Source organism: Azolla caroliniana, unplaced genomic scaffold (assembly GCF_043228905.1).
Source record: "Azolla caroliniana isolate FFs.n. ecotype wild unplaced genomic scaffold, voAzoCaro1.0.p SCAF_357, whole genome shotgun sequence".
Lineage (NCBI taxonomy): Eukaryota > Viridiplantae > Streptophyta > Polypodiopsida > Salviniales > Salviniaceae > Azolla > Azolla caroliniana.
The window spans coordinates 1-9,717 of NW_028230792.1; the positions used below are offsets into that span (position 1 = coordinate 1).

General features: G+C 45.0%; 1 protein-coding gene across 1 annotated transcript; it reads right to left on the reverse strand.

Annotated features, from left to right (window-relative positions):
• Positions 1–8,272: 8,272 nt before the first annotated feature.
• Positions 8,273–9,030, reverse strand: LOC147848417 (uncharacterized). Its single transcript, XM_087338425.1, has 2 exons — positions 8,484–9,030; positions 8,273–8,402 (listed from the first exon to the last, which is right to left on the reverse strand). Exons 1-2 carry the CDS (start codon positions 9,028–9,030, stop codon positions 8,392–8,394), a joined length of 558 nt encoding a protein of 185 aa, XP_087194551.1. The 3' UTR covers positions 8,273–8,391.
• Between the last annotated feature and the right edge of the window lie 687 nt (positions 9,031–9,717).

Genomic DNA, 9,717 nt, shown 5'->3' on the forward strand with positions numbered 1-9,717 from the left:
GTAGCATCGGGAACGGTGTCATGAAGTTCAGCAAAGCGAGCCTGATTGTGGCTCGGGCCCGGAAGGTAAACACAATGTACCTGATGAATGCCCGGTTATGTCCGGAAGAAGTGAACGTGGCTTCCGACACTGCCGGTGAGCTGTGGCACAAGAGGCTGTGTCATATGAGCGAGAAGGGGATGAAGAGGCTTGCAGACGACAACCTCATTCCAGTGAAGAACGTGCACTTAGAGAAGTGCACTAATTGTCTGGCCGGTAAGCATAACCGGACCTCCTTCCGACCAAGGCCACCGATGAGACGTAATGCACCACTGGAGTTGGTGCATACGGATGTGTGTCAAGTATACACGAAGTCACATGCCGGAGCGCAGTACTTCATGACGTTCATAGATGACCACAGCCGGAAGCTGTGGGCCACACCGTTGAAGACGAAGGATCAGGTGTTATCCGTCTTCAAAGAGCTCCACGCGACAGTGGAAAGAGAAACCGACCGGAAGCTGAAGGCGGTCCGAGCAGATAACGGAGGAGAGTACCGGGGGCAGTTCGAGGAGTACAGTCGCTCGAAGGGAATCCGGCTCAAATTTACCGTGCCGAAGACGTCGGAACTAAACGGACTGGCCGAGAGGATGAACCGGACCATAATGGAGAGGGTCCGGAGTATGCTAGCGCATGCAAAACTACCCAAGAAGTTTTGGGCTGAGGCGTTGTCGACGGCGACATACGTGATAAACAGATCACCCTAAGTACCCTTGGACGGAGACACGCCACAAAGAGTATGGACCGGTAAGGAAGTGTCCTACTGGAATTTGAAGGTGTTCGGGTGTCTCGCGTACGTGTATGTAGCTAAGGACCGGAGAGGAAAGTTAGACCCCATGCATATTCCTCGGTTACGGTGATGATGAGTTCGGCTACCGAGTGTGGGACCTGGTCGACAAGAAGGTATTCCGGAGTCGAGATATTATCTTCATGGAGGACAAGACGCTCGCCGACTGGGAGTCGGAGAAGAAGATAATGAAGTCCGAGTCGACCGAAAAGGATAGACTCTACGATGAGCAGACCCAACCGACAAGAGACTGGCTAGTACTCGAGGAACCAGCCGGTTACGGTGAGGATACCGAACCGGTAGAAGAAGAAGTAGAGGAAGCTGAAACCGGAACCGGCCTACATCCCGAATCGGATTCGGATGAAGAGCAGATGGGCGCCCCGGAGATTTTTGGGTGCAGAGCATGTTCTGCTGACCGATGAGGGGGAGCTGGAAAGCTTCAAAGAAGCGAAGGAAGACACCCACAACCGAAAAAGGTTAAGTGCCATGCAGGATGAGATGGATTCCCTGCATGAGAACCATACGTACGAATTGGTGGAGTTGCCGGAAGGAAAGCGGGCACTCCGAAACAAGTGGGTGTACAAGTTGAAACCGGGAGATGCCGGCAACCCCCCGAGATACAAAGCCAGGATCGTGATGAAGGGGTTCCACCAGAAGAAGGGCGTGGACTTCGACGAGATATTTGCCCCGGTAGTAAAGATGACCTCCATCCGGACAGTGCTGAGTATAGCAGCAAGCATGGACCTCGAGGTAGAGCAGCTCGACGTGAAGACGACATTCCTTCACGGCGACCTCGAAGAGGAGATCTACATGCAGCAACCGGAAGGATTCGTGGAGAAATGGAAGGAGCACCTGGTATGCCGGTTGAAGAAGAGCCTGTATGGACTGAAGCAGGCACCCCGACAGTGGTACCGGAAGTTTGACTCCTTCATGACCCATCAAGGGTACCACAAGACGCAGGCCGATCACTGCGTGTTTGTGAAGAAGTTTGAAGGAGGAGACTTCCTGATACTCCTTCTGTACGTGGATGACATGTTGATCGTCGGACGGGACCAAGTCAAAATACGGATGCTGAAGAAGGCTCTCAACCGGACCTTCTCAATGAAAGACTTGGGTCCAGCAAGACAGATGTTGGGGATGTACATCATCTGGAACCGGTCAGCGAAGCAATTATGGCTGTCAAAAGCGATTCACTGGTTCAACATGTCAAAAGCGATGCCGGTCGGATCAACACTTCCGGCAAACTGCAAGCTATCCGGCAAGCAAAGCCCGAAGAAGAAAGCAGAGAAGGCGGAAATGATGAAGATCCCATATGCCTCTGCCGTGGGGAGCTTGATGTACGCAATGGTGTGTACCCGATCGGATATAGGATACGCAGTCGGAGTGGTGAGCCGGTTCCTGAGCAATCTCCGCAAGGAGCACTGGAACGCGGTCAAATGGATACTCCGGTATTTGAAGGGCACTTCAAATATGTGTCTCTGATTCGGCTCCGGAAAACCTCAACTTGATGGTTTTACCGATTCGGACATGTCGGCTGATGTGGATACCAGCCGGATGAGGAGGACCCGGCTACGGAGAGCCGGATGATGCAGACCCGGTATGAACCGGATGAGGAGGATCCGGCTACGGAGAGCCGGATGATGCAGACCCGGTGAAGACCGGATGGAAAGAAGACCTGAAGATCTAGAAAAAGCGCGAAAGATGATGGAGGCAGCCCGAGTGAAGAACAAAATTGGGTTCGACAAGACGCATCGACTGCGTCCCAAGCAGATCGAAGAAGGAGATTGGGTATTGGTCTACGATAACAACCTTGACAATCAACACAGTACAACAAGAAAGTTGACAAGAAGATGGTTCGGACCGTATGTGGTGACAAGTGCCAATGATAATGCCACATACCACCTTGCGGAGCTAGACGGATCAAGGTTGGTCGTACCCATTGCGGGGAAAAGAGTAAAGATTTGGGGAAAACCACAGGAATAGAGATCCACTATAGAATGGAGAATACAAAGGAGAATATATACAACACTCCTCTTGCACAGAGGGTATCGGCCACACAGGGCTCTTGGCGTCTAAGCTCACACAGTTATGGCGCCGCTCTCTCTCACGCTCTCTCTCTTCTCTCGGTAACTCTCTCGCTACAGGAACTCTACACATTTGTTCTACACTAGTTCATCTGTACCATGTTTGCCCTAACTGTATTTATACTTATACACCTTATGGGATATTTACAAATGTAGTCCCTACTACTTTCATTGCTATTATTAAACTAATAGTAGTAACAATTAATCAAATGACTAGTCGCCTTGTCAATTCGACTATTCGACTTCTATGTCGACTATCCAGTCGGCCCGACTAATTGGTTGTGTCTTTGACCTGGATCACTTGGTATACCGTCGACTCCCCCCTTGTCTTCAATTGTCGGCGCTCGATCCGATCATTTGGCTCATCCTTATCTTCGATTGTCGGCTCTCGGCCCAACCAGTCGGCTACTCCTTATCTTCGACTATTTGCTCTCAGTTCAACGAGTCGGCTACTCCCATAGGAGTGACATATTCCTAACACAAAGTGTCATCAACCTTGCGAAGAATGTCGTCTACCACTCGAGGACCAAGCACATCCAAAGGAGATACCATTGGCTCCGGGAGCAAGTAGAAGAAAGGGACTTTACATTGGTGAAGGTCCATACGAATGACATAGGATTGGATATGTTGATGAAGGTGCTACTAGTAGAAAGGTTGAACGTTGTCGCGTTGTTACGCGCGTGCGTGTAGAAGGGCGGGACCACAGGGGTCTCGGACGAGGAAAGAAGGGAAGCCGAGAAGATGATTCCGGACGCGTTCCGGAAGCAACCAAATGAGAGAGGGAGAGAAAGAGAGGGAGAAAAAGAGGGAGCGCGCCCTTGACGCCGACTCACACACACACACACACCGCCGACCCAACTCACGCCGTTATGTATGAGCAACGCAGCGAAGGGAACACCAAAACACCCACACACACAGAGACACGAGTATGCACAGACGGATACTTGTATGTATATTACAAAGGGGGGAGAATACATTCCCAGCTTCGAGCCGGGCCACGGTAGGGTAGGTTACAACAGCAGTCTGCTGCCAAGCCGCCGTCCGGGGAGCTCTCGGGCTCGTCACGCAGAGCGGGGTCTTGCACAGGAGACCGAGCAGAAACAACCCTCAACAGTCGACCTCCCCGCGAAGAAGAAGAAGAAGAAGAAAAGGAAAACTAACTCTAAACCTAACGGTATACCCTCTAACACAAAAATGGGCAACCCTTTCACAAAGGGCGCTCCCTTCCTTTTATAGAAAAAGGAGAGGGATGCGTTACAATGTGGGATAAATCCCGACTTACATGGGATCGTCTGTCCCAACTTGACTACTCTTCGACGCCATAAAGGCGCCCTCATTATTCACACTAAATGTACAAGGGTGAGCACACATGCTGCACCCCGCCGATGTAGCCAATGTTTCCCGGTTTCCGCCTCTGGCCGAAATTCTTCACGACAACGTGTGCCGACAAAGAGTCGAATTGGTGAAATACTCCATGCCGGAGTGAAGAGGGAGTTAGGAAACAAGTCCCTCCGGATGGGAAGAGGAGCATGAGTCGAAGAAAAGGGAGAACCTAATCGGTTGACAGCAACTCAGATGAGGCCGAAAAATCAAACTGATTGTTTGATTCGGTCCTGGCCGAAAATCGAATCCGAATCGATTCGGCTAATAGTTGAATCGGTCGAAGCCGACTCAGGGTTATATCTATAAATTGTTAGGAAACAAGTCCCTCCGGATGGGAAGTGAGAAGAACAGTACTGATGTACCCGGCAACGGAAGACCCGGTGAGAACCGGATGACGAGTACCCGGCAAGAGCCGGATGGTGAAGACCCGGTGAGAACCGGAGGACGAGTACCCGGCTAGAGCCGGATGGTGAAGACCCGGTGAGAACCGAATGAGAAGTACCCGTCAAGAGCTGGATGGTGAAGACCCGGTGAGAACCGGATGACAAGTGCTCGACAAGAGCCGGATGATGCAGGCCCGGTGAGAAGTGCTCACCGGATGAAGGGACATATTCGTAAATATGTTTTTGAGAGTCCATCGGGGCTATATTTGTAAATAGCCGAAAAGTCATATTAGTATAAATATGACTTAGGGCAAACTTAGTAGGTGTCTTTTTTGTCATTCTTGTTGGTGCAAGAGTAGAAAGCGTGTAACAATGTAGAGAGAGAGAGAGAGAGAGAGAGAGAGGAAGAGGTCGTTGCCTCTGTTGTAACTGCCGCCTGTGGCGAAGATCGTGAGCACGAGGTTGTTGCCTCCGTGAACTCACTGTTGTAATCATTGTGATATAGTGATAGTTTGGAGTCGATGGACTCTCGTGGTTTTTCCCTCTCAGGCTTTTCCACGTTAAACATCCTGTGCACTCTTCTCTCACCTTTGTGTCGTGCGTTCATTACCCGTTTTCTGTGTTTGATTTTAGACTCGGTTGTGGCCGAGCGTTGTTCATTGGGAGCATGTAGTTCCTGTCATAAATAGAGTTAATGTGCCGTTGTGGTCTATATTTGTAAATAGCCCTGAATGTTGTATTAGTATAAATACACCTAGGGAAATCATTATTTTGGATGATCATTGCTGTATAGTTGTTGAACACAATTACAGTTGGTTGTTGCCACTGAAACCAAGTGAGAGGGAGAGGGTGAGAGTTGTAACTCTGCCGCCATCTATTAGACGAAGACGACCTCGAGGTCGATGCCTGCGAATCTCCTCGTATTCCTCTCATTATAGTGATTTGTTTCTTGGGGTTTGTGGATTCCCGTGGTTTTTCCCTTTTCGGGTTTTCCACGTTAAAACCTTGTGTCTCTGTACTTGAGTTTTTTGTTGTCTGTTTTCTTGTCATCTTGATCTTTGCACCCGCATAGACATATGTGTGAACCGGTTCTGGACGATCGATTCTCTACAAAAAATATATAGTGATAGTCAAATATCTTATTACAGGAGAACTGGAAAGTTCAAAACTCCCTTAGATTTATGTATCGTTATATTATAGAATAGTATTTCAACATAGACAAAGCCTTACTTTGGAGGTAGTTTCACATTGTCTATAATTTCAACAAGGGCTTAGCGTCTATTCCAGTTGGAGCTTGGGATTTGCGAATTCTCCAACTTCATTCACCAGTCTTTCCTCCATCAACAAATCAACAATACCTTTGCCACTTTGTTATCATACTCTCAACACTACCATGTTTAACATGGTCGGAGAGATTTGCTCAATCAATTTCCTGTCTTCATTCAGGTATTGTTGCCTTTTGTTGGCACAAATGCAAATCTAATTCACCTCATCCCTTAATTCAATAAGCTTGGTCGTGATCACTACATCCTCGGAATGTATCCCCAAATCTATCAAATACATTGTATGGATGACTCGACCCATAGCAACACAACCACCCTGTTGACTAGAAGAAGGTATTTAGAAGTGATAAGTTGTTGTGGGCAGATTGGACTCAATCCATGAGTATGTGATGCATCGTCATCGACTGTGAATGCTTTGAGGGTAGCACACCCAAATCCTACCCATGTTTGTATGTTGTCTCACCTTCGTGGAGCTCAACATAAGTATATAATCTTGTGGAGGAGGGGGGGGGGGGGGGGGGGGGACATGTATGTATGTATGTATGGACATAAATTATGTAAATTGAACACACACACACAAACCGTGGTGTCTAACTACCACCAAATATTTATGAGGGCAAGTGAGGGAATCGTGGAGAGGGACGGTGCAGGTCGCTAGATGAGGGTGCGTGCGATCTGCACCGTCCAATCTGGATGAAGAAAAGGCGCGAAAAAGCGCGCCATCAAAAATCCAATTTTAGGGGAGCCCATCTCATTAAAGAAGGAGCCCGACTCTGTGAAAGGGAACCTGACTATATGAATGGGATTGACTATAAAAACCCATACCTATCATTTTTGCCTGTTTACAAACCAGTAGACAGAGGTTTAGGCTTTAGGGTTTAGGAGCGAGGCGCACCACCTGCTATCCTACTGTCCACGAGCACCTGCTTACCTGCTGTCCAGAGGTATGTATCATATTTCTTGTCTATTTATGAATTGCTTAATATTTGTGTGTTCAATTTGTGAAAGCTCAAAATTTTGACGCATAAAATTGGATAGGCCCTAACTGTATAGGCCCAAAAATTGGAGTTTCCTCTCCAATATCTCTCTCAATTTTGAAAAATGATGAGAGAACCTGAGTGTTAGTTTGTTAAATATCCTACAAGTTTTGGGGTCTATTATGATGGAAATAATGATTTGCATTGTTTTTGGCTTGATGCACACTTTTTGTGCTCTTTTTTATGAAGGGTATGCACTATTTCTTCCATTTTGAAGCCATGTGTTCAATATTCATGGGCATAATTAAATATGGGTTAAGGAAACAATCTGAAACACTAGCTTTTTCTTTTTGTTGTTAAAATGTGTAAAAAATTATATATCATTACAACGAGATCATGAACTAGCTTTACAAATGATAATAAACATATTTTAGTTGGAATTTTACCTAGCCAAAGAAATTGAATCAGGCATAAATATCATCACACCCTTCTTGTAGTCTCATACAGTTATGGCTAGGCAAGTCAAGATATAGAAAAGGTAGGGAAAAGTATATCTTGATTCATTCTCTGTTTTTGTTAACAAGTTTCTGAATTTCGATAACTAGCCTTGAACCCAACTAACAAAGACAAAGTAACCATGCAAGTGGATACAATCGATCTTTTTTGCCTTTCAATGTAATTTAAAATATATGCAGATTATGTGTATATATACATATATTGTTTTATGATCACCATGCATATGGATACTTCCCCTCCATTTTCTCTTTAATTGTAACTAAAGATATGTTATCCTGTGTAGATATACATTTGCTACTTTATGATGACCACTACGTGGATGCTTTCCATCCTTTTTGCATTTTCATGTGACTAACAACATGTGCAAGTTGTACATATGTATTGATTTAAGATTGTCGAAAAAGGAGATGAGGTTCACCTAGAAACACTCATGAAATTGTTTGTGTCTGTTCTTTGTTCTTTCATGAAAACATAGATATGGAAAGTGTGTATTGTAATTGCAGACAATCTCATAGAAGTGAAATGCTTATGCCCATCATTTAGATGCACATATACATATACAAACACGGATATTGATAAGGATACAGATACAGACACATGTAGATGCAACATCTTGGTAACAACATATCAGACAGTCGTAGTTTCTGATCAGTAATCCAAAAACCAAAAACCCTAATGGTTGCGAATTTCTGAATTTCATTGCAATTGAAGACTTCCAAAAGTTATTCCCTTCGTAAATTCATCTTTCTGAAAGGTACAAGTTGTTTCCACATTAGAAAATATAGAGGAAGTTGAGCTATGGCAAGAAGAAAACTGAGCAACAACTCTGTGAGTAGTGGAATAGAAAACTAGAGCCGATGATGATGCATTCGAAGAAGAAGAAAATACTGAAGATTGTGAAGTTCTTGGCTGGCTATTTGGTTCCTCCTGATCAAATTCACCTTATTCACCCCCTATAAACAGATTACCAAGACAAGTCACAAAACATTGACCGTAAGGAATATGTATAGATCAAAATTCACTAAATCATTTACCTTTTTGGCTATAACTTAACTTACTAGATGCATCTGCAAGCATGACCCCATTCTGTCCTGTTTGAATAGCTTCTAAATTTAGTCGGGCATTAACTGGTACTGAACCGGTTTCATTGCAATTGCATCTTTGACCTTTTATCTTCCTTTCAGTACAATTTGATTTATCATGAAAAGATGTAATTGTCTTCAAGTTTAAAACCATGAACCCATTCTCAAGCACATCCACATCATGCAACCCATTCTTAGGTTTAATCAAGGTCAATTCTTCTCTTTTGAAGATGGCATGTGTTTTGTACAGATGGCTAGTCGGTCCAAGACCTTCATAGACTTTGATGCGGATTGAGGTGAAACAATACCCTATGAAGGGAGGTATGTCCTGAATCATTTCCCAAGTATATATTGTGTATAAATAGTGATGTTTGTATGCTAGCTTGAATGATGGTTTAGGGTTTTTGTAAGAAAGGGTGCTAGGTGCCCCAAATCCAACAATATGGATGGTGAAAACATCATTACTAAAGACTCGAACATGGATACGAACCCCATACATGACGTGGGGCCAGGTGTTGAGGATATCAGTGTTATGGGCATGACCATATAATATCCCGTGGTGAGAATTTACCATAGTATTCTATACACATGGATAAGTGTGAGGGTTAAACGAGAGTGTAAAGAAGGGGAGGATTACTTTGTCTCCAGCCATGTTCACACTTGGCCTAATGGGTTGTCTCAATCCCGAGGATTTAAAAGTAATCCTCCCCTTCTTTACACTCTCGTTTAACCCTCACACTTATCCACGTGTATAGAATACTATGGTAAATTCTCATCATGGGATATTATATGGTCATGCCCGTAACAATCAATGTAAATGGTGAGTTGATGTACATTCTTATAATCATTATTGAAGAAAGTATATATTGGGTTTTTCTAATGCAAATGTCACACCATTGTTGTAGTGGACTCCATGTCCCCTTCAAGACGGAAAGAGACTCGACAAGTATCAAATGTCGCACATGTATCATTGGAGATTCATGTAGAAAAGAGGTACAATGGTTTCGCAAAAAAGCTGACATGGAGGCTCACTTACAAAAGGAACATGGCATCTGTGTAGTACTGCCTCGGGGACTAAAGATAGAAGAAGAAGAGCAATCAACCTCCATGAGGAGTACATCCACCTCATTCTTCAGCCACTACGAAAGACAACGATCAATAAAGTGTTTTTTGGATCCGGAGCTAA

Excerpts from the sequence above, each read along its gene's own strand:
- LOC147848417 (XM_087338425.1), bottom strand. The coding sequence starts at position 9,030 with ATGTATGGGGTTCGTATCCATGTTCGAGTCTTTAGTAATGATGTTTTC.